Source organism: Pygocentrus nattereri, chromosome 13 (assembly GCF_015220715.1).
Source record: "Pygocentrus nattereri isolate fPygNat1 chromosome 13, fPygNat1.pri, whole genome shotgun sequence".
In the NCBI taxonomy this organism is placed as follows: Eukaryota; Metazoa; Chordata; class Actinopteri; order Characiformes; family Serrasalmidae; genus Pygocentrus; species Pygocentrus nattereri.
The window spans coordinates 30,168,125-30,193,329 of NC_051223.1; the positions used below are offsets into that span (position 1 = coordinate 30,168,125).

Genomic DNA, 25,205 nt, shown 5'->3' on the forward strand with positions numbered 1-25,205 from the left:
GTGCTGACAACAAAATCACACAAAAATCATCACTGGAAATCAAATTTATTAACCAATGGAGGCCTGGATTTGGAGTCACACACAAAATTAAAGTGGAAAAACACACTACAGTCTGATCCAACTTTGATGTAATGTCCTTAAAACAAGTCAAAATGAGGCTCAGTATTATGTGTGGCCTCCATGTGCCTGTATGACCTCCCTACAACACCTGGGCATGCTCCTGATGAGGTGGCGGATGGTCTACTGAGGGATCTCCTCCTAGACCTGGACTAAAGCATCCGCCAACTCCTGGACAGTCTGTGGTGCAACGTGGCGTTGGTGGATGGAGCGAGACATGATGTCCCAGATGTGCTCAACCAGATTCAGGTCTGGGGAACGGGCAGGCCAGTCCATAGCTTCAGTGCCTTCATCTAGCAGGAACTGCTGACACACTCCAGCCACATGAGGTCTAGCATTGTCCTGCCTTAGGAGGAACCCAGGGCCAACCACACCAGCATATGGTCTCACAAGGGGTCTGAGGATCTCATCTCGGTACCTAATGGCAGTCAGGCTACCTCTGGCAAGCACATGGAGGGCTGTGCGGCCCTCCAAAGAAATGCCACCCCACACCATTACTGACACACTGCCAAACTGCCACAGCACAACCCCCATCTGTGGACATCGGGCCCTCATACCATCCTCATGGAGTTGGTTTCTAACCGTTTGTGCAGACACATGCACATTTGTGGCCTGCTGGAGGTCATTTTGCAGGGCTCTGGCAGTGCCTCAAGCCTCTGGACACTACGCTGACAGACACAGCAAACCTTGCCACAGCTCGCATTGATGTGCCATCCTGGATGAGCTGCACTACTTGAGCCACTTGTGTGGGTTGTAGAGTCCATCTCATGCTACCATGAGTGTGAAAGCACCACCAACATTCAAAAGTGATCAAAACATCAGCCAGAAAACAGAAAGGTACTGAGAAGTGGTCTGTGGTCCCCACCTGCAGAATCACTCCTTTATTGAGTGTGTCTTGCTAATTGCCAATAATTTCCACGTGTTCTCTATTCCATTTGCACAACAGCTGTGAAATTGATTGTCAATCAGTGTTGCTTCCTAAGTGGACAGTTTGACTTCACAGATGTTTGATTTACTTGGAGTTATATTGTGTTGTTTAAGTGTTCCCTTTATTTTTTTGAGCAGTGTATGTAATGCAGGCTTTTGATACAGTATGGCATGAAATAGAACAAAGTAATGTATGCTCAGTGTTAAATATATTATGTAAAAATATTCAGCTCTCTTGTAGTAAAAGCTTGTAAAAATGATATGTACAAAATCTGCTTTTATTAACAAACTGTTTGGCTTTGTCTCTCCAGGTGACCAGGACCTCCTCTGAGAGCATCACGTCTGCTCCTGCCTCCAGTGCATCTGGATCTCCTAGCAGAGTTATCTATGTACGCAGCCCTTTTATTTGCACTGATATGAAACTCTTTTTTTAGTGGACCACTAAGTAAGAGTGTGAGGGGCGGTTCCTTCAAACATCAGTTATTCTAGCGCACGTACATTTACTAGCCACCAGGTGGCAGCAAAAGGACAGGCTGTAAAAAATGGGTTTTTTGTTCAGGGAAGAGACTGGAGTTGTTTGTTTATTTTTATATTGGTATTTCATTTTTTCTGCCACAGGCAAAGTTGGGTGATGAGTTCCTGGACTATAAGGATCTTGCAGCTCTTCCTAAAATAAAGGCAATCTATAACATCGACAGACCTGACATGCTCTCCTACTCTCCTTATGTCAGCTACCCTGCAGAGGAGAGGACTTATGCAGAGGTATTTACACATAAAGACACACTTCAGACAGGTTTATCTTCTGCAGGGGACTGCTGTTACATTACTCTTATCTCTCCACAGCGTATACACTATAATGCAGTAAGATGTCTTCTTTCTACAAAATAGGAATTTAAAAATATATATTTTACTGGCCTGCAGGCATAAAATAAAATGAGTCATGTTTTTAGTAGTGTTTGAGAAGTGGCCAAAGCAAAGTAATAAACACGTACTACTATTTTAGTAGCATTTCACTTTACACTAGCATGTTATATCACATTATTGTTAGAAATGTTGGCTAGTATTATAGATCATGCTTAAGAGTCACTGATGGAGGACTGTCCATTCCAAGCCTTTAAAAGCAAGCAGAACATTGTATGTTCATGGCAAGGACATTGTATTTGTCATCCATGCTCCATGGAGCAAACATGTTCCATGCATGTTTCAGACAAACCGAAGAGAACAAAAATGTATGTATCTAAATTAAGAATTAAAATGATATTTTATATATACAAAGAATTAAAAATATAGGCCAAACGAAGAAACAAAGATTTTTTAAAATGTATTTATTTGTTCATTCATTCCTTCCCTTTGTCAAACATTGCATTCACTAAGAAATTGTTTTCAGGATCTTGGTTTAAAGTTGGAAAACCAACACATGGAGTACATTTGTGAAATGAATATGGCAAAACAATAAAAATGTTCCCCCTGAATGCAAAATCCAATGCTTTTCATGTAACCCATGCTTACACCTCCTAAAGTCTGTGTTATACTTTTGTTTTTGTATTTATTTATTTTTAAAAATATACATATGTGTGCGCACATATGTCCTTTGTATTCTGCGATTATTTGGTTGTGCACATCCTCAGAAATTAATTAAGTGTACCAGCATAAACTGTTAGAGCAGTGGTCAGAAATATGGGTTAGGTTCATCTTGATGTGCAAAATCAGAAGAAGCAAAAGGTTTTCATCTGCCAGTCAGGAATTTTTTAGTCCTAATCTGCCACCTAGTGGACATCGCTGTTAATTCTTCAGATACACAAAAAAATATGCAGACAAATATACAGATAGTGCTGCAAGTGTAGCATCTGTGTGTGCACACACATACATTTTTAAAAATAAAATATAGCTGTTTTTTTTGTTTATATATAATGTCATTAGGCCTACTGCATCTAACCTCATCTCACTCGCTTGCTTTCTTCATTTGCAGTCACCCCAATTGCTCACCCCTACTCCAACAGAGGTACAGTAAAGGAGACCTGATGAGGAACACATTTCTCAGGCCTCTTAAAGTGTTGTATCAGTGTGAGGACATCAATACAGTTGTGTTAATTTTGGGAAATTTGTCTTGTGCTTACATGTTGTGTGTGCAGTGCAGTTGTATCATTTGTTCTTGATTGTGTTAAAATTGACAACTGATCAGTTTTTGACCCATGATCAGTTATTGTGTCATATGATATGAGATTGACAGAATATTATGGATATTTAATTTCAGTTTATCTGGTTTTCTCCTAGGTTCAGAACCAATTATGTGTCTCCAGATCACATGTAGTGACACCTATTAATTTATGTTTTTGTCATAATGTCAATTTTAGATTTCATCATAGCATATTCCTGTCTGTTTTTGGTTTGTTTTGTTTTGGTTTTTTTTTTTGTCTTTTCCAGGGAGATGGGGAAAAATCACCCCGTCAGAGGAGACCCTCAAGCCCCAGCTCCAATAGCTCTTTGGGTGGCTATGGCCGCTACACCCCCTCTCGCTCACCCCAAACATACAGCAGACCAGGTACCCACACTTACTCACACAGAGACAAACTAAGTCTTAGATGCTCTTTTTTCCACTGTTTTACATGAAGAGCATTGTACATTTTTTATTTACACATTGTTTTTAACTGTGAAAACACTTTTAGATGTTTTCAGAAGTTTCTTGCTTCCTCATATTATTTCTTTAGTTCTTTGACATCATGTCCCTTCTGCAAGTATGTGTTGTGTATTTCAGGCAGTACTGATGATCTTTAGATGCAATGAAATGCAACATATAATGAGTCATAAGAATGTACCTCTGCACTGAGAAAGTCTTGTTTAGGGAAAATGTGGAATTAAGAGTAATTTCCCATATATAAATATTTATAATACAGTCACTGACTTCATATTACTCCCCTTCTCCCCTTTGACTGGTTGATCCCCTTGCACAGAGCAATATCTGAGCAGTAGATACACCCCACAACCTGGAAGTTCCAACTCGTTGCCCGTGTACTCTGCGGGCAGGTATGGTGGCCACTGTAGTCCCAGGGACTCCTCTTCACTGCCCAGTGGGGGTAGAAATACTCCACAGGCAGGAAGCGGGGGTGTGGCTCTCCCCTTAAACCCCACCACCTTGGCCATGCTCCAACAGCACAACTACATCCCTTACTTTAGAGGTACCACAACTCAGCCTGCAGGCCTTGTGTGTTAGCTAAAACCAACTAATGTCACAACATGCATGGAACTGTTGCTGTCACAGCTGAACTGCAACACTAATGAGTTGCTATACATGTGAAATATCAGAAGTAGAAATCTAGAATTACGTAAAGTTTCATGTTTTCTCTTTATGTAGAGATAAATAACGAAAAAAAGAATCAATCAGTTATGAAACTACTACCTTGTCCTTCGCCCACCTTCCCTAAACAGGAATTGAGACAGAATTCAAACAGGAACCAGTCTCTGAAAGTAAACCTAGGACAGGCCTGCACCTCAATTTGCCTCCCTACGGTAAACCTTTGGACCCATTGGTCCCACTCTTTTACCATCTATCAGTGTGATCCAGTTCTGTGAAATTGTAGGTGTACCCCTAGGTTCACCCATTGGACCATTCAGTTTCTTTTTGCTTGCCATCATTGTGTCTGTAGAGTTCATGTTTTAACATCATGCTCAGTGATGTTGCATGGAAATCCTGTGTATATTATGTATATATATTTATATTTTAACAGTGATTTTAATTGCACACTCAAACACTTGGGAACGTTGAAAGTGGACATATGTATTAATGTACAATTGTGATATTTGTGCTCATCAATGTTGTGCTATGTTGCAGTGATACATAAATATGTTGGATTGCCCTGACGTGGAAAAAAGCTGCCTGTTTGGACATTTATGTCATTTATTGTTTTTCCTCTTCGTTTTTTGTTGTTGACTGATCTGTTTCATTTAATCACTGTTGATTTGATGTTTTGCCAGCTGATGTTTCCGATTACAGTTAATACCAGCTCAGGCCTATGAGTCTTTGCCTATGGGGGAGTGTGGATTGCCTCATCTAAAGCATGCTTGAATGTGGTCAGAGAGGGACTGTGTAATCAGTTGAGGAGGTCTGGGAAAGGGATCACTCAGTAAGAATGCAAGTTAAGCCGCAAATGTAAACTTTGATACGTGCGGGCTCGCCTTTCCAGATGCACATAAAGCATATAAAGCGTATGTCTGAATTTCTTGGGCAAGTTGATACTTATAAGGTTGTGAGTAACTTTGCTAGTCATGGGTCACTCCTTCTCTTGAATGTGAAGGGAGGGAGACCTAAAAAAGCTACTTATGATCTTGTCTCTGCGGTTTTTCCAGGAGAAAAAGAAAGAGAGGGAAAGGGAACTTCTCAGTAGTAGATTAAAGGGAACAGTGGAGGAACTGTAATTTGGGGTCTGGGTGCCAGTTGCAATGGCACACACTTTGGCCTCACTTGATTCTGGGCCTAACCACCTTTTAACACAGCGTGAAAGTGAGCTGTGCATGTTTGGTATGTTCTGTTTTTGTTACAGTTGACCCTTTATTGGGTGAGTAGCCACATACAGTAACTGGATTATCGGTTTTTGCTCAACAGTTTCTGAGCTAACTAAGTTTGTTCCCTTATTATATATTATAAAATAAATAGTTCCAGTTCTATAATTGAATTAGCTGAGCTGGCTCAAAGCTGTTGTAAAAATATATGATATATAAAACCCACATGTCAATTGAATTATTGTATTAATGTGGCAGGTTAGTAAATTAGATGGCAGCTATGACTGATATGAATCCCTGTCTGCATTTTAGGGCACTGTTATATATGTTGGCCATTTTCTCTTTGTGTGCGAAACAGAATTATACAGAATAAAACAGAATTCTAGCGTGATTTTCATGGAACTACAATATCCTTTTAGTGAATATCATAGATCACTACATTAGCTGAATGTAGACCAAAGTGCCTTGCGGGTTGCTTGTTACTAACAAGACGAAATTTAGCGGTGGACATTGAGCCATTGGAAACAAAACTAATAGATAATAAAAATAGCAGCACTGTACAGTTAAAAGCAAAGACTCTAATGCATTTACTACCTGCTGCTCATCATATAGCAAAAACACTGACTGATACCTGTAAGTAACTGCACTCATTGACTAAGAATTAAATGTGTATCTCTGTATTCTGCAATGCACAGTCATCTGAAATAATAATAAAGTGGGTAAAAAGGCTTTAATTACTATTATTTTTTTGTGTGTGTACATGTGGCTATAACTAGATAATTAATCTAACATTAGTGAGCTTTTATCGAATACGGCATATCTTGTTTGTTTACATCTTTAGAATGAGAATATGTACCAAGTGAAATTCCCAAACAGTTTACTGATATAATTTGTAGTTAGACATATTGTGTTCTTATAAGGAAAATATTGCATTGACATCAAATGACATATTGTATTTCAACTATAATTCATAAATTCTGTAACATTAATGGCATTCTTGTTATTGTATTATCAAGCACCTGTCTTGTTAGAGCCAAATATTCAGTGTGGAAGTTCACTTATATAAGAAAGGCTGTATTTGTTATAAATCAATAGAGTAGTGTTTATTGGCATTGGTATTGACGGTTCTAATAGTATATGCATTGACTGATACTGGTATGTTGCACTGATTATATATTTTAATTTTATAAAGTTAGTCTAGTCAGTAGTGTGGATTAAATGGCTCAGTTGCTAGTTTTAAAATACTAGAACAAAAATTGCAAGCAAAATAAATGTGGGTTGCATTTTAATCACAAACAGTTCCACTGTTTAAATAGTTCCATGACATGGGTGATTGCTAAGTCACTTGCCAAATTTTTGCTTTTCTGTATGTCCAATTAGTTCAGTTGCACTCAGCTTTGACTGTTCAGGAAATGCATGCATGTCCAGTGAGTGCATTTACCCTCTTGGATATCTTACAATACTACTGAGGAATCAGGGCTTTGTTTTGCTCATAGCCATTGTGTTGTTCATAGAATGACAGTGTGATTTGTTTGGTTGTTATCTCTTTCTGCACCTACAGTCCACTGCCTAACAGCACCTTAACTGTGGTGAAATCACTGTAACTCACGGCCTCCTGTGGTTTGTTGCATTAGCTTATGAAATGCATTGTAAGTGAAGAGATCACAGACTGCCAGTAAAGTATCAAGACCACAGAGGAGAAATATGCTGGACTGGTTTTGAGGCTGTGCAGAGAGAATTACAGAGTACAGAGTGAAAAAGACATGAAGAGTACTGTGTCTCAGTGCTCAGCACTCACAATGACTATGAAGAATGAATTTTAAATTCTCTTAAGGATCCTTTCCCAGCAAGTTTATGACTAATGCAGCCTGGAGCTCAAGCAGTAAACCTTCATTCTCCACACAGAGCTCAGAGCTTGCCCTCAGTTGCCATTTGTGATTTGTATGTGGTTGCTGTACCAGGGACTAGCTGACCTCCTCCAGATGTGCGGAGGAGTTTCTTCTTCAGATTGAGTGGCCATTTACTAACTGCATTTTCTATTTTGTGTGTGCATGTGTGTGTGAAGTGCAAAAGTATACAGCACACAGTGTGCCTGTGAGTGAGCTAATTCTTCATGCTCATGCAACTGCAATTTTCACATATTTTCAAGCCTCTCTCTCTCTTTCTCTCACTGTCTTTTCAACTTTCCTTGTAGCTTGTTGAAAAGTATTTGTAAAATAAAAATCTATGTGTGTAGATGACTCCTTTTGGCTTAGAAGGTGCTAGTTACTTCATGATCCTGCCTGCGAATGTCGCACTGCATTCTTCTACAACCCCAATTCCAATGAAGGTGGGACGTTGGGTAAAACATAAATAAAAACAGAATACAATGATTTGCAAATCCTTTTCAACCTATATTCAATTGAATACACTACAAAGACGAGATATTTAATGTTCAACCGGATAAACTTTATTGTTTTTGCAAATATTCACTCATTTTGAATTTGATGCCCGCAATACGTTATGGTCAATGCGACCCAATGTAACCTAATCTGTGCTGATCCAACAGAAACAGAGAACGCTTATAAAACCAGGTGTTTCTGTGGCTCCTTCATTACATTTAGCTTGTGGGATCATGAAGTGTGGCTTTATTAAAGCTTTGAGAACAAATGCAGCATAACTCTGCTCTCTCATCCTCCCCACCCCCTGTCCGTTTATCTGCTCTTGCCTTCACCCCTGGAGGTAGTGAAAGTGGCCGCAGTACCCCCAGCCTCTCCACCTACTCCGATGGCAAATCTCCATCTTCTACATACGTGGCTGCACCTAAGCATTTCCACATACCAGGTAGGCCTGCCTTGCTTTTGCACTCTGACAAGCTACTCCTAAGGGTGGGTGATCTGGCAGAAATGTAACATCATGAGATGTATCATGATTAGGGCTGTCAAAGTTAATGCATTAATATGATGAATTATTAATGCTACTAATTCTTTTAACCTTTTAACATCTTTTAACATTTCCTAATTTGACCCTTCAGACCAACTGTAGTAGTGCAGACTGAAGTTTAGCTGATCACACATTATATATTGCTATGATAGATTCCTCAGTTGTCACCCTCTCAGATGCCTTTTAACATTAGTTCCCTTGAGAGCCTTCACTGTAACAAGAATGTTCAAGCTGTATGAATGACAGTGAAAGAGCTGCAACCATGGAGGACCTGAAACAATTGACTATATGAATGATATGTACAGTCATATGCCCAAGTATGAACACCCCTGGCCAAAAACACATTCTCTACAAGGAACAAACTTAAATATGGCATTTGTCTCCAAATGTTTGTGAACACTTTAAACATGCCAAAACTTTTGTTCCCTAATATGTTAAATTCAGAAAATGAACATCGGTTAAATGTGCAGAAGTGTGTTCTCTGTAGAGAATGTGAACTTATTTTCATTTATAAAGTCAGGAAAACATGTCATTTGACTAGGGGTGCCAAAACGTTTGCAAATGACTCTATGCAAATGAAAGAGTCATTGTTTGGAACATGCAGCTACTGTTGCTGTCACTGGATATCAATGATGAAAATTGATAACTGGTTTCAGGTAATAGGTAATAAATATACTGAAAGTTATTTTGTCAGCTTATATAGCTATAACACTGCTTTAATTTCTAAAAATATTTTTAAAACAATTATTGTAATTATTTGACTGCCCTAACCATGATATTGAGCTTTTGTGAGGTTGGCAAAGAAATTGAAATGTACAAAATACACCAGTGAAACAGTGGTGCTATGAAGGCTACAAAAACTATGCATACATTTTTTTATTTTAATGTTAGCTTAAATGTTTTAATTATTTATGTAGGAGCAGGATAAAAATTTTTAAAAATATATTGAATCATATAATAATATAATGGTATGATGGGCTGCCATCTGATCAGCCTCTTGTTTCCATACAGTTTGTTCTGTTGCTGTGCACAGGTTGTTGTCATCTGCAGGTTTAAGTCTTTTTCATGACACATGCTGTTGTTCTGTGTTCTAAGTGCTACTGAAACCCACAATGTACTCAGAAATGTGTATCGCATTGTAATGAAAGCAGATCCTCATATTGCCCACTCCTAGCTACTCCCTTTAGACCTGTTGTACTGTAATAGTATTTATCTAGAGACTCTGTGGACATTTTCTGCCAACATCATTGCTGATGTCTCATGAACAGAAGTTTCATAATTTGTACTGATATTGTGCATTTATGGTTCGCTGCTGCAAGCCAAAGGCACTCATAATCGTATTGTTCATATGCAGAACAAAGCTGTCACTGTCACTGCATAGCCTACCGCCAGCCATACTTGAACCCATTTAAAGTGAACTACGCATATTAATCATGGATTTAATACATTTCCAGCCATTGTATTTATCCTTCTTTTTTCCATTTTTATGGAGTCTTTTGTTTCCATTGCTGGCAGATGCTGAAACAGCGCTGAAAATGACCTGCATGTGTTGCGTTAAATGCGTCATTTTTCCTAAAGAGCGCTCCATTTAATCTATGGCAGTTGTTTGGAAGCAGCTGAGGTTAAAAAGCAAAGTGAGGTTAGGATGTTTTAAATGGGCCAGTTTGACAAACATGCTGTGTCAATTATTAAGGATGAAGCAATGGTGACATTTAAGTTGCCCCATTTATCTCCCTATTTTCCTCCTGGCTAGGCTCTGGTTTTTGTGATTATATGGTGTTCTCTGTGCTATAATCTTTGGGGTGCTTTAATTTGGGGATAAATGATAATTGGATGAAAGATTTATAATCAGTTCCTTGTTTGCCTTAGTGTTTAGCTGCCTAATTGGACAGGCATTAGTTGACCACCATTGTCTCGATAATTCCTTATTTGGAGTCCATTTGTAACAATTGGAAAGCCCAGGTTCCGAATCAAAGTCCATCTAAGACAAAGGCACAAACTGTTGATTATTGCATGCTAATCACAACCATTTCTACATAACAAGGAGCCTGAAAAGCCAAATCTGATACAGCAACAGATGTTCTGCACTGGAGAACCCTATTCTGCCTCTGCCTATGCAGCCCTCTCCTGCTGCCCTGACTCCATCCTCCAGTAACTTCTAACTCATGCTTCTATACTCATGGATGTATTTCTTTCTTTGTTTCTCTCTTTCTTTCTTGCTGTCCCTGTCACCTCTGCTTCTGTCATGCTCTCTCTGTATTCCATTCCAGATACTAAAGCCAAAGATAATATCTATAGAAAACCCCCTATCTACAAACAGCATGGTACAGTCCGATCTGTGTGATCACCATGACTCCTTGCATGCTCTGTTGCACGATGCCATTTATCATGGTATCCTGTTGCCATGGCACCCAGTGGCTTTTGACCCTTTCTTTTGGTTCTGGGGTTTCCATCTCAGACTTTGCAGTATTGACCCAAATCTCTAACCACATGCAACAACTTATTGGAAAAAAAGTGAATCTCTTCATCTTCTGAGACTTTTTGGACAATAAATTCACTGTTATATCTGAAATCTGCAATCTTGAGTCATAATATGACAACTTGCTATGAATGGCTATGAAACATAGCAGGTTTTTTTTTTGTTTTTCCATTGTTGTTGTGGGTTCTGCTATATGATCATCTGACATGGAAACAAGCAGTAGACATGTATGTTTTATTTATCCTTTTTTTCATGCCTCCCTCCACTCGTTCACAGCATCTGGTGTGATTGTTGTCATGTGACTTCGGCATTGAACAGTGTCTTATTTTGTGTGTAACTCATTGTACTGAATTTGGTCAGTGGACAGCATCTGTGCAATGTGTGGTGTTTGTTGTAAGATTTGTCCTGTTCCTCTGTGGTTTGAATTGTTTTTTTTCATGTGTATCGTTTTAATTTTCTTAGTTTGTATTCTTATATATGTTTTTAGTATATTTTGTTCTGGATGTGTCCTGTCATTCTCCTAATATGCTTGTTGGCTCTCAAGGTATAACACTGAGTTTCCATCATTAAATGATAATTACTAGATGTCTGTTGAAAGTCATGAGCGTGGGTTATATTCTTTAGGTGACGTTTTCTGTGGTGATTTTTTTTCAAATCATTGTGAAACACCTTGCATGTTACTTTTGTGTTCTAAAAATATAAATGTATAGGTTTTTATAAGAACTGTGGGTATATTTTAACTCTAACAGCATCCAGAACATCTTGGCAAGATGGGGATGACTCAGACAGAAAGGTAAACAATCTGTTTGTGCACACATCCACCCATCCATCCATCCATGTATGCATCCATCCATTTTCCTTCCACTCTTACATCCTGCCATCAGACATCCAACATATATTTCATTTCCTTTCTAATCTCTTGGAAATGTGTTTTTTTCAATGACATTTCTCTCCTTATATCTATCAAACATCAACCCTTCCTTTCATCCGTACTGATATCTGGATGTCTCTTTAGACTAGAACTAGTTGGACGATTCTAAAGAGTGAGATTGATGGACAATCACCAGACATTGACCCTAGGACTTCCACCCACAGCCTGCCCACAGACATGTCTCAGCCCAGTGAGTAACCAAAAAAAATACACTGCTGTCAGAGAAATTAACCGTTCAAAGTCAAGTTAACACTGTCGTTCTGCTATACTATTTAAATGAAATTATGTGACCACACCTAATTACATTCATAATTGCTTTGAGTCTACAGTTTGAGTTTTCTGTAAAGAAATCACAAGATGTGGCAAAAAAGACATCTTTCTTTACACAAAACAAGGCCATAAATGTTCAGGAAAGACCAACACCAATCATAATAATATGTCTCCTCTTCTACTTACACATACAAATGTAGTATACATTTTTTTTACAGAATTATGTACTTGTTTCAGTAAGCTATGTGTGGGAAATAATTCATATCAACAAAATACTTCAGTTATCGCTGGTGATATCTGACATTTCAGCACATTGTGCTTTTTCTGAAGGCTGAAAAACTGGAAACACACAACACAGTCATATTTTCTTGAGCATCACACTATGTTTTGAAATCTTATTCTGGCTTTGCATCTCCCTGTTACTAAACAACAGCAATGTAACTGTTGGTCAACTGTGCTAGATTACTATTGTTTTGGTAGCATTGTTTCCTCTTTTAAATAGTAATCTACTATTAATTACCACCTGTGAACCAGGAGCATAAGCGGTTTAGGAAGTGCAAGTGTCATTGCAGGCCTGCCTTTATTTTGATCTGATTAGTCAGCACTCATAATGTAGGCCACTTGACCACGCCGCACAAAGGACAACTGCACAACACACATAGAAAACACTGTGTGCATAAAAACTGGTAGCCAGTCGTGTCTCTCCTGTTGAAAATAATGTAAAAAGTGCTTAAACACTGAACTGACTATATATATCAGTATAATTGTGTTAGAGATACTTTTTTTCCTCTGTTGTGCTCTAAAGGATAGCTGATTCATTTGCTTATTGTGCTATCTGTTCCAGATTTCCCCTACAATAAGTCTGCCTCTCTGCCGGGTTATGGGCGAAACGGCATCTACAAGGTAAACTGCATTGCAGATATGTTTCACAAAGTCTGCAGCCATGCTTCTTGAAGTCACACAAACACAAAACTGTTTTCTTGATGTAGCTGTGAGGTGACACCTATTCAACCTCTACATCTGTCTGCAATCTCTCTCTTTGTTTGTGTTGGGTGTAACGGCTGTGGTCACGTATGCTGTCTCTGGTTGCCTCAGTGATGAGGAATCTCATTTGATTCTGGTTTGATTTGACAGTCGCAGCTGTGAGGAATGGGCGGAGTGTGATAATCACACATGTGGATCATGATTCATTTACTGTAGCTCAGTTGGTCTGAGGAATTAGTCTGTGGAGACCTTAATAATTGTGTCTGTGAGTTTACTGTAAGTCATCATACTGTCTGAATTATCCACACGCTGCTTTGATTTGATATCTGGCTGGCTTACAAAAGACAGAGGTTATGGGAGCATGATCATTAAAGGGGAAAAGAGGATTATCTGTTGTAGCCGTGGTCTGCTTAGAGAGTACCAAAAGAGGATGAATCTCTATTAATATCATAATGGTGTGATCTGTTACCAGTACAGTATATCTAACCAGTGTGAGTCTGATGCTGTTTGGCTTCTGTGCACTAGGTGGTGGTATTTTGCATGTATTTTAAGTATATGCATTCTTTCCCCGGCTGTGTGGATTTTTGTGTTTTTCCTTCTCTGAACTTGCCTGACTCAACTCACTTCAGTCTGCAGTTTCGCTATTTGTTGTGGCCCAGTCAATGATGGTTTCCCTTTTTGAGTCTTGCTTCCTTAAGTGTTTCCTCCTCATGCTATTAGTAGAGTAGCATAATATTGACGAAGTACCAGATTACAATGATATTTTTACATATGATGTGATTGGCCTGCATTGTTTTGGGCCAAACTTATTTACATTTTTTAGATCACTTGAATGCCTTGATTCATCACAAAAACTCATCTGGAACATCTGAGGTTGGTCAGGATGTTTACAGCACAATTAAAGGTGACTTTTTATTTGAAGGCAACCTACATAAGGACTTCATGACACATGCATAACCACAGATTAACATTTAAAAGGGCATAAACGAATATTTAGAATTAAAATATGTCAGTAATTATAAGATGAACCAGTAAAAGACATACAGTTTCTATAAAGGAGACATGTGGTTGCATATGCTGGGAATGATGCTTCACCACTGTGTTGTAAATGGAATAAATTTTATTTTATACATCAAGCCTTACATATTTAGCTATTGCTTTATACATTTTGCTTTATAAATGATATTCACTGCAAACCACTATGTAGGTAGCCTGAAATGATACAAAAAAGCAAACAAAAGAAAACTGCTAGAGATCCTGTTTGCATATTGCTACCTTTTACCCTCTGGTCAAAATATTGATTAACAAACATTACATTGTGTTTTGCTCTTACTGAGTTTTGTCCGACAGCTGCCATTTGTTCATTAGTTGCCTGGACCTGAAGTCCTGTAAAGCTGCTTCCTGACAATCAAATTTAAATAATGTTTAAAATAATTATGTTTGAATAAGGAAATTCAAGGATGAACTATGGGAAACACTGCTCTAAAAGGGATAGGCCTCAGCTTTTTCTTGAGAACAGTGCAATGTTTCTGCTGGGCTGAGGGCCAAAAAATCTAAACAATATACCAGTAAATGGGGTAATGAGTTTTTAATTAAATGAGGGGGTGAGGTTAGGGTAGCTTTATTGCAGGCCAAATCAAACGTCCTCCTGGGCCAAATTTTACCCGCCCTGCTCTAGTCACTAAGTAACATATCTGATTGTACTCATTAATATCTTGGATGTTGAAAATGATTGTCAAATTGGTTTAGTCAGGCATTACCTGAACATAAACTTGAACCCACACAGGCCTCCCTCTCACTCTTCATCTCTCCATCTCCATTTGATCTAAAAGCTTCCTCAGTGTTACGTCTCACACTTTCTCCAGCCAAGTATACACAAAGGTGCAGTATGTGAAACAAACGCTGACCCTACAGCAATATGTGTCAGTAAATGCAGCAGCAACTCAAATCCAAAATATTACAGCCCCTCTTTACATTAAATTCTAACCTTTAACCTCAGGAAATGAAAGAGAAACATCAGCAGCTCAAACAGATGAATTTTACTGAGACCTTCCTGGCACACAGGGGGCTTTGAAAGAGCCTGAATATCATTTTCTCTCTCATTTTTTTTCTCTGCCCATCTTAGGCAGCTGATCTTGGAGAAGATGATCACGACTCCAACTGGGGAGCAATGAGAGGTAAAATATGTGTGTATGCACTTGTGTTTGTGTGTGTTGTTTTTGACATTAGTTTAAATTTATAATTTACAAATAAATTAGCAGTTACTTTGCCTCTAAGGACACCCTTAGGCAGGTATCCTCTGAAGTGGTAGTACATGTATTTATGAAAAACCTTTGAGTGGATTTTCTGTCGAGTATTGTCCAAGACTAAATTAAATACACTAATTTTCAAAAGTTTGGAATCAATGTTTTTAATAATATAAACCAGTTTGGTTGCAGGCAAGTGCATTAAATTATTGTAATAGGTCAGTCCTGTTCAACTTAAGCTATAAATCATGATATAGATAGAATTTTATAGATTTTATATTAAAAAATGTAGGTGTGTCCAGAAGGATGAATGGAGTTATAGGACATTCTACAGTTACTAAGAAAGCTGTATCTATTAATTACAATAAAATTAATATTCAGAATTCATCATATTTTAAAAGTAAATATGAATTCTCAAAGTGGATAAATGTAGTGTATTATTTATCACAGAATTTTTGAAATATTAAATAAAATGTCTAAAATGAAAAGTAATTTAACACATCCTGTACAGAGAACACACCAAACTATGAGATTTTACTGTGTTTTCTTTCTTCTTTTTTTTTCAAAACTACTGAACTACTGAAAAAAGTAAAGCATAAAAATACTTTAACTTTTACACAGGCCACACTCTATATTTTTTTCCCACAACATATTAAATTGGGTAAATACACAGTTATTTTATATTATGGTAAATAAACAGTTATTCTATCTATAACATAATTTATAGCTTAAGTTGTACAGTACTGTCTTGTTACAATAATTTAATTCACTTGCCTGCAACCAAACTGGTTTATTTTATTAAACATTTATTCCAAACTTTTGAAAGTTTGGAGTCAATGAGGATGGGTTACCGTATTTGCTCTTGGAAAATCAGCAGAACTAGGGGTGTTCAAACGTTTGCATACAGCTGTACATTGTTATATGTATACATATGTATATTCCAAAATTAAAAAAACACAACCTACTATAATTTATTTCTACATTACTTTTTGTATTGATAGGCTTCATTTGTCAGACTATTGTAATTCCATCAAAGAGGAACTTAAATCGAGTATCTCTTGCCCTGTTTGTCTCTCTGTTCTCTTTTCTGTCTCCTTTCTCAGAGTATAAGGTAAGTTTGTCAGTTTTTGTGATGACTTTCTTATGACAGTGTTGATGTTTACCTTCATTTTAGCATAAAATAGTTATAAAATTGTGTCCTTGTCCTGTTCTGTTCCTGTTTGCTGTGTGTTTTTTTGTAGGTTTACCCATATGACATGCTGGCTGTGACCCATAGAGTCAGAGTGAAGCTACCGCGTGATGTGGACCGCACCAGACTAGAGGTAGCGCCTCTTTGAAACCCCCTCAATCCTTAAAGTGCCCACATTATGGAAAACTCAAATTTCCTTACTGTTTAGATAAGAGTCTGATGTAGTATGTAAAAATTGCCAATGTTTCAAAACATACTATTCACTCTCTTTAGGCCCATATATGGAAACTAAACAGCCCAAAACAGCCAATTTTATTCTCTTGAAACCCAATGCGTTTACATATAAATGTTAGTCTACAGCAGTTTAGCAGTTTTCATCCATTCACATTGAAATTATAAAGTGTTCCATTCTGGACTGCTTTTTGAATGAGTCACAATACAGGCCAGCCAATCAGAACACAGGTCCTTTAAATATATTTATGTCTTAAAGGTACTGTAACAAAAAACAGTCTTGTTTAATTTTAATAAATAAAGGCTGTTTTCATATTACCAGGCTGAGGTGGCACAGTTTTTTGCCTTAATGTGACACAGAGCTCATGTGCATGTGAGTTGTTTCAGGACCCAATCAAAGATTGGATCTCAACTAAAACTGTAATTGAGTAATGAGGCTTGTGATGTAAATGTAGCCAAAGAAAGGTTGGAAAATGTTCATGTAAAATTGAATTATGGCCATTTTTGGTAAATATACCTACAAAACTATCATAAGTGGACCCCGAGGGAATACATACTAAATATCTTTCTTGCTCTCAGTATCTCTCCATCATTGGGATCTGATTGATATCTGCTTTAATTGTTTACCTCTGTTAAGATTATAAATGTTTAGCAATTGATAAGGTCTCTTGTCAGCATCACCAAAATAAACCAGCTATATTTTTCATCTTTGAGTTCTCTCACTATGTTCTGGATATTATGCCATTTCTTTCATCCAAATTGTTGATTAGCCCAAGTGCTTGTCCAGTTCTGAGGCCCAGGGATCTGTGGAATTATTATAGTAGCTGTAGAACACTGAATTATATTTTTTCCACATTAATGTGTATCTGGGTCACAGTGAGGCAGAAATCAGCCCTTTTTGGCTCTAACTGTAGTGGAAGGTTATGTGTGATGATGTGTGGGTGCATGTATATGTGTGTGTGTTGCTTTTCTTTTTATACTTATTTAGAGAAAAAAATGTCCTGACTATATAAACCACAGAACAACAGGGTAAACATACATACATATGACCTATGTGTATACGTGCACGGACATGTATACGTGTATATGGGACATTATTATCACACATAGGCTGTTAAGTGAATATAATGCATGCTGGGTAATACTATTGTATATAGATAGTTACATACATATCTGACATATATTATCAGACATTATCTGATGATATAAAAAAAAAACTTTAGTGTGTGTGTGTGTGTGTGTGTGTGTGTGTGTGTGTGTGTGTGTGTGTGTGTGTGTGTGTGTGTGTGAATGTGTGTGTTGATGGTTGGCCTCTGCTGGACATCAGCGGTTATATTCCCCACAGTTATCCACAATATTTCCTGAGTTTTTTCAGGATGTTATGACAGTGTTATCAGTGAATGGGACTGGGGGAAAAAGGGGATGTGGCTGACTCTCTGTAACCTCAGACTGAATTATTAGCTTTTATCAGCCCTGCACTCTAACTCTGTGCTTGGAATGTCTGTGGCGTACAGTTGTCTGTGTGTTTGTACTCACTTGTGTGCTCAAAAGCCTGTGCTAGTGTGGACAGGATGGGCCTTTATTGCACAATTTATTTTCATTGTGTGTAAGGGAGTAGAGTCAGCCTCTCCTGGGAGATGCTTGCAACACTCCAGCAATATAATGTATTACAAAAGACTGGTGATTTCAGCAGTTTCGTCTTTCTAGAGGACCATAAAAGCCACGCGCATCTGCATGCGTTATTCTACTGCACACAAATAGGTCTGAGCTAATAAAGATTTATGCAAATCCACAGTGGAATGCCTCAAATCGAGCTCACGCCCTGTAAGCCTGAAGCCGTGCCCTAAGCGCTCCGCCATTCTTTACACACAGAAAGGCCCTACATGGCTGTGATAACTCAGTGGTTTAAGTAGGGATATACGGTTATAATTATTGCTCTTATTACTATGTCATCACTTCCGTTCTTTAATCCAGGATGAGACTCACTGCATGCAGATGTTACTAGAGCAAACACTACACAGTTAGAGACAGTGGGCTTTTCCCTAGATTGGTTGTGATTAGGGTTTGATTAGCCCTTTGACAGCGTGTTGTTTTAGGTGTTCAACAGCGGTACTGCTGCTGTAATGGCTTTCATAACTTTTAATTCATCCTCTAACCTGTGTGTGGAGATTCTTTAAAAAGGTTTTTACTTACATTCATACATGTGCAACAAAGGTTTTCTAAAGAACCACCCACTAAGGTGTTTAAGGAACTAAAAGTGGTTCACCACACCAAATAACCCTTTTTTAGCACTTTTATTTTTAATATTATAACAAAACCATCTACATATTTATACCTTTATATGAAAAGGAACCAGAGTTTTAGCTTCAAAAATACTTTATTGTAAAAATATGTTAAATTAAGTAATTTTACACCATGTCTGTTGGTCTATTCATCATAAAATACACAATGTAAAGAGCACCTTGTGTTTTCAAATGAATTTGCAGGGTTTAGATATGACAGTATCTAGATGTAAAGTTCACATTAAGAAAGCTTTGTAGTATAAAGTGTAAGAAATTCTTGGTTGTGATTTTGATATAGTCTTAGCAGCCACCTGAAATGTAACTCTCTCTCACTTTCAGAGGCATTTGTCACCAGAAGAGTTCTTCCAGGTTTTTGGGATGACCATTGAACAGTTTGACCGCTTGGCTTTGTGGAAGCGAAACGACTTGAAGAAAAAAGCACGCTTGTTCTAAAATCCCCCGGCGAACTGCTCTACTCATCTGGCCTGCGTATATGGAGAGATGAGGGAAAGAATGAAATTATATATGCACTTCCATTCTGCTGCATACTTGCTGTCATCTCATCTCACGCTGAAGAAGAGAGGAACGTGCAGGACGCTGTCACTTTTGCAGCCACAGTGTTAGCCACCTAGCTTTGTGTAAAAGTGCAACACTATACGTGTCTGAATGTTGTTCAAACAGGGAGGGAGGAAAGAATATGGACTCTATACACCTCTGCTTCTCTCTTGGGCTGTCTGTTTCTTGCTTATCTTTGTGATACCTGCATTCTGGGCTTCAGAATATAAGCCACTTTCTCTATGTTTTTATACCGTTGGAAACCATGCCTGTCTTATCTGTGTTTGTGTGTATGCTAGTGATTTGCTTCTGTGTGTTCTGCTTTTGTCAGAATGTTGAGGTTCTTTGTTTGCTCTAATGAAAAAAGCATTGAATTTATTTGATTGAAATGTGTACATCATTGCCACATGAATATAATATATTACAACACAATTGTTTCAGTTTTCCTATGTTTGGCATTAATTGTGTTCATGTAATATGCTTTATTGGTGTGGAATCTTCAGTATGTACACATTTGAGTTATGCACTGTAAAAAAGGATTTGTTGTTAACTTAAAGAGGTAAGTAATATGGCTGTAAGGTGGTCTCAATTTGCAGATGCATTTGTTTTTGCTGCGGCTTTGCTTGGAAAATTGCCTTCTGCTACACATCATGCTAAAACAGTGGACTGTGATTGGTTATCTTACATGCCAGTCAAATGGCCCTTTCCAGTAAAAGTAGGTGATTCTTGGCCGTGTTATGCCACAAAATACACAAGATACAAGAGAATGTGACCTTGTTAACTTGTTTGAGGTCTTTGAACTTCAAATACTAAGGTGACAATTTCTCATTCATTGTGGCTGGCAATATTTTCTGAATAACATGAAATTCTGGCTTTGCATGGTAGCAGTTAGAACTGTTTCTGCTGATGTCAACTTAAATAACTTTCACCTAGTGTGGTGACATAAATATATAATGCACAGTACTTTGTGCATCTCTCACTAAAAACAAAGCCACTCAGCTCAAATCAAGGTTTTTATTGGTTTTGATGTATGGTTATACATTTAATTTATTTATTAATTTGTAAAACAAGCAGACTTAATCAAAAATTGGTGGGACATCACCGTTTTACACCTGCTGGCCTGTTGATCCAAGAGCAAACTAAAATCATTTTGAGGCAGCCAGGTTAACCTACTTTAAAAATATTATAAAACCATTTTTACAGTGTTTAAATTTAATGAATCACCTTTTACAGTGGTTTATCTTTATATGTCTGCGTCAGATATCTTCTTCTTCAGTCCGTTTCTCCTCTAAACTGTCTGTTGTCCTTCATTCGTTTTTGCTTGCCCCTCTCTTCCTCTGCTTCCTTAACACATGACAAAGTTACAGCTTGGTGTGTGATACTTATCGTGCTATTTGGAGCTCGCTGGAAGCTCATTCACTCCTCTGGGGCTTCAGCATGAATGAGCCAAAGACTCGGCCTTGGCCAGCCAGAGCAACAGGTCAACCACGCTTAGGTCAACTCAACAGTGCACCTTATACTGCGTTCTTTCTGCCTGCCTTGCCATCGCTCCCTTTGCTAACAGTTGGAACATGTCTCAGCCTGTTGCTTTTGCGTGTCTTATTTTGGAGTGTCCTCACTGTGAGATTTCAAATGGAGTTTGCATCAAAATCATGGTGAATCAATAAGCTAAATATGATTTTTTGTGCATTAATATCCCTTATTATTTAAAGGCATAAATATCAGATTCATATTATCAAATGTTATGGCCACACTGTAGCCTTTTTGATTACATTTAACACATATAACATATAATGCACTTAAAACTTATTTTTCTACTCTACTTCTGTCTCCTGCAAAGCTCATGAAACACTTTATCACAGTTTGCGTATGACTGCAGCATTGACTTTAGCATGGAGACATGCCAAGGTTGTAGCATTTAGCCGCGCTAACCTACGCAGCACTTGTAACGCATGTGATTCAGTGATGCTTCACTGAAAACCAAATACAGTTGAGTTTTGTTTTCTCTGGTTCTGAATAAATGTGTGTGCAAATAATATATAAATACCTGGAGCAGTTGCAGTGCCGCTTTGTTGGCTTGCACTGTGTACGGGTGGAATTATATTAGTCATATTGAGTACTCCAGTATCTCCACATACATGGGTGGTTTGGTTTTGCTTTGCATTGTGAACCTGATTTACTGCAGCCTTTGTCACATTTTAATGTGTGAACATGAAGATGAACTTCATTTTCCAGTCATTCGTTATGTTTTGGAAATTGCAATTGCAACCAAATGTAACATGGACTAAAAGCATTTGTACATTTAGTCCCATGAATGTTGTAAATGTGATGCAAGATTGTAGTTTAATTAAAAACAGCCCATCTAAAGCTGCAGTACCAGTTCAGGTACTGTGGAATCTTATCAGATACTAGAGAGTACTACAGACCAACCTGACTCACCAGTGTTTTCTTTTAAAATGAAAAAAGACACAATTTTATTCCTTTCTTGAATTCTAACCTGTTAAAACCAGATGTATAAGGTAAAAGTTCTATAGGCACATTTAGTGTCTCATTTATTGAATATCTTCATACATAACTTCTATATCATGTTCTATATCGTGAAATCTTTATGTTTTAATATATTTTATTGCACAACAAGGCAATACACTATCCATTGCATTTCTTAACGTTCCTGTTGAATGTGCATAAGCAGCTTATATGTGAACATTTTTCATGCAGGCAGATCTGGGCTTTGCCAATCATGCCAAAGTTTTCCACTCATGGTCAGACATATTTCTCATTTTTAGTATATTTGTTTGCACATGCATACGCATGCATAACCAGAAGGCTTCTCCAATGGACCATGCTGGGTTGGGTTGCATGGAAATTGTGCTTTAGTCTTATTTGAACAGCTGTAGACGCTTGTGTTTGTGTGTGTATGTGTATGTATGTCAGCATCCGTCTCTGGGAACGCGTCGGTCGATCACGTAAGATAAGTCAAGTACAGATCTTCAGGCTGCTTCATTGTTGTTCTCTCCTTGAAAAAACAGTGAAAATCAGAACTGGGCTTGACCCAAAGCTGATCAGCTCATAGATCTGCTTGCTTTGGTTGAGTCTGTGTTTTATGATACCCTGGTTTGCTTTTGAATTCAACCATCCAGTGATGTAATCAGCAATTTTATTTTGTTTTTGTGATAGAAAACTTCATGTAATAAAAAATGTCTATCAGAGTGTGTGAAAGTGAGATATTGGAGAGTGGCCTAAATGAGCTATGATCAGGGAATTTTAAAGGCAACACTAAAACCAGTGCAGCCACATTGCTGATTATGGTTCATACCTTGGAGTGAATAAGTTTAGCCAAACTATGTTTTTTATTTGTAAGTTTGAGACTTTTTTCTGCTTATTTGTTTTGCGAAACATGTTGAATGTAATACAAAAAAGACAGAGTTGCCAATCAGTAAAATTTTGTTTGTTTGACTTTTTTGTTTATTTGTTTGTTTTTTTGTGCTGTGTATGAATTAACAGCTGCATATCCTCAGATACAAATCTAGGCCAATGCTGTCATTTTGATGTAGTTGTGGCTGAGCAAAAGTTGTAGATTTGGGGAATTGTGAAGGTTTAAAATTATACTGTTACTAAGCCTTAATGGCTTTTTCCCTTCATTTGCTTTGCTGGTTTGCAAAAAGTACTGATGTTCATCTTTCAATAAATGTTTCATTCAGCTAGTTTATCCTTGTTTATTTCAGCTAGTTTATTACAGCAGTGCTTATCTGAACAAAAGATGGAGATAGATAGATGCCCTTACAGAAAAGTCACATTTCCTATGTGAATAAAACATGTTTTTTGCACACATATTAAACATTTTTATCAAATGTGTGATCATGTAAACTGTGATCACATGAAATGTTGCAATTGTAAAAAAATGTTTTTGCATACTTTGCTTGTAAGGGTAGATAGATAGATAGATAGATAGATAGATAGATAGATAGATAGATAGATAGATAGATGGGTGAATGTATAATACATGAGTTGATGGATGAACGGATGGATGGATGAACACTTGGAGAATTTATAGATGATATACGGATGGTGGATAGATGTGACAGATGGATAAATAGATGGAAAGAATACACATGGAGAACACAAACAGAAAAAGAAAGATGAGTTGATGAATGGATGGTTGGAGATAGATGCAGGTCAGGACAGGTGCACTCTCCCACAGCCCTGAAGTCTGTAAGATCTGCTCTACCAGCTTTTCAAAGGCACACTCCACACCGTCCCACGTCTTACCACTAGCCTCTAGACAGACAGACAGACAGACAGACAGACAGACAGACAGATAGATAGATAGATAGATAGATAGATGTTTGCAGTCCAAGTGAACGCTCTCCCTTATGTGCTCATATCTTGAAAGAATCTTATAAAGCGAGTCTTATAAAGCGATGAGGCCACGCCTCCAGCCTACTGCTATTGGTCGCGTGTCAACGTGGCCCGTCGTCTGATTGGCTGCTTGAGTTGTCAGTCTCCCCGTTGTTTGACAGTCTGGTACGCGCCCCCTTCATCAGCGCTGTGTCTCGCTGGGTGCTGGAAGGAGCTGCGGTGGACATTCATCAGTGACTGGACGTTCATCCGGCTCAGCCTTTATCAGTCCCTCAGCGAGGAGCACAAAGATGACAGAAAACAGCAGTAAAGGTAAGCGGGGCTTCTTCGTCTGCACCTTTCACAGCGGAGAAATCTCAGAGCAAACGTCCATTGTTGGCAGTGCAGTGGGTTTGTGGCTTTTGGCTGTAGAGGTGCATCTCTGTACGCCTTTCCAAGCTGAAACCTCTCAGTAGTTTAATTCAGCATGTCCGGACAGCCGGGTTTAACCTGATTTCGTGTGCTGAACTCTTGATGAGTTGGACTGCTATTGTTCACTGGTTGCTCATTCAAGCAGTCGCGACGTGCTCTCAGTCAGACGGTGAAACGGCTCTGTGTAAAGCTCAGCTACAGCTTTCAAAGCACAAAGGAACCGTAGGGCACCGGGGTTGATCTCGTGGCTGAACCGGTGGGATCAGCTGGTGAGGCGAGACCCCCCTATCCACCCCCTCTACCCCACCCCAGGGCAGAGAGAAGGATAATCCTGGAGGGGGAGGGTGGACACCCTTTAAAAACCCAGAGGAAGGGCAACGTGGGAAGAAATTATTTAGAACAAATCCAATTAATCTAATACAGTGGACACGGGGAGGCGCTTATAATTGGCCGTGAGTTGGATTAATGTTTTGTGTGTGGGTGGGTGTGTTTAATAGGATGAAAAATAAACCCATAGAGACCCATTCACTGTATATTACAGGCTCCCAAAGTCTATCTATCTAGTCTCAATCTATCTATCTTTCTATCTATCTATCTATGCATTAGCTTTGACCTATTACCTCCTTGTATGCTCACCTTACCATTGTCCCCTACAGGAAGTTCTTATTTTTGTGCTGGATGTTTGGGCTTGCTCTATGTTTATATGCATGTTGAAGTTCAGTGAGGATGTTTTTGAGATCCAGTTCAATCCATGTTTTTCTCCCACGAGCAGTTAACAATGGAACAGGCCTAAACTGACATCCTG

General features: G+C 38.3%; 2 protein-coding genes across 16 annotated transcripts in view; both read left to right on the forward strand.

The window, feature by feature from the left end:
* ablim2 (actin binding LIM protein family, member 2) overlaps positions 1 to 23,335 on the forward strand; it is an 89,941-nt gene extending 66,606 nt beyond the window's left edge. For 3 of the 15 annotated variants that reach the window (XM_017702019.2, XM_017702011.2, XM_017702036.2), the window contains 15 exons: positions 1,356 to 1,433; positions 1,663 to 1,806; positions 3,014 to 3,046; positions 3,469 to 3,586; positions 3,996 to 4,220; positions 4,471 to 4,551; positions 8,263 to 8,364; positions 10,734 to 10,787; positions 11,692 to 11,735; positions 11,958 to 12,063; positions 12,988 to 13,046; positions 15,253 to 15,304; positions 16,477 to 16,484; positions 16,615 to 16,695; positions 19,415 to 23,335. In XM_017702019.2, coding sequence (XP_017557508.1) covers positions 1,356 to 1,433; positions 1,663 to 1,806; positions 3,014 to 3,046; positions 3,469 to 3,586; positions 3,996 to 4,220; positions 4,471 to 4,551; positions 8,263 to 8,364; positions 10,734 to 10,787; positions 11,692 to 11,735; positions 11,958 to 12,063; positions 12,988 to 13,046; positions 15,253 to 15,304; positions 16,477 to 16,484; positions 16,615 to 16,695; positions 19,415 to 19,528 — 1,299 coding nt within the window. In that variant the 3' untranslated portion in view covers positions 19,529 to 23,335. The remainder of the gene's footprint in view (positions 1 to 1,355; positions 1,434 to 1,662; positions 1,807 to 3,013; positions 3,047 to 3,468; positions 3,587 to 3,995; positions 4,221 to 4,470; positions 4,552 to 8,262; positions 8,365 to 10,733; positions 10,788 to 11,691; positions 11,736 to 11,957; positions 12,064 to 12,987; positions 13,047 to 15,252; positions 15,305 to 16,476; positions 16,485 to 16,614; positions 16,696 to 19,414) is intronic. The other 12 variants (XM_017702051.2, XM_017702068.2, XM_017702028.2 and 9 more) reach the window with 9 other exon arrangements.
* Positions 23,336 to 24,150: 815 nt separating this feature from the next.
* The window catches only part of afap1 (actin filament associated protein 1), an 83,048-nt gene continuing 81,993 nt past the window's right edge, over positions 24,151 to 25,205 (forward strand). Inside the window, exon 1 of the mRNA XM_017701998.2 lies at positions 24,151 to 24,301. Within this exon, the coding sequence (XP_017557487.1) occupies positions 24,280 to 24,301 (22 nt within the window). The 5' untranslated portion in view covers positions 24,151 to 24,279. The remainder of the gene's footprint in view (positions 24,302 to 25,205) is intronic.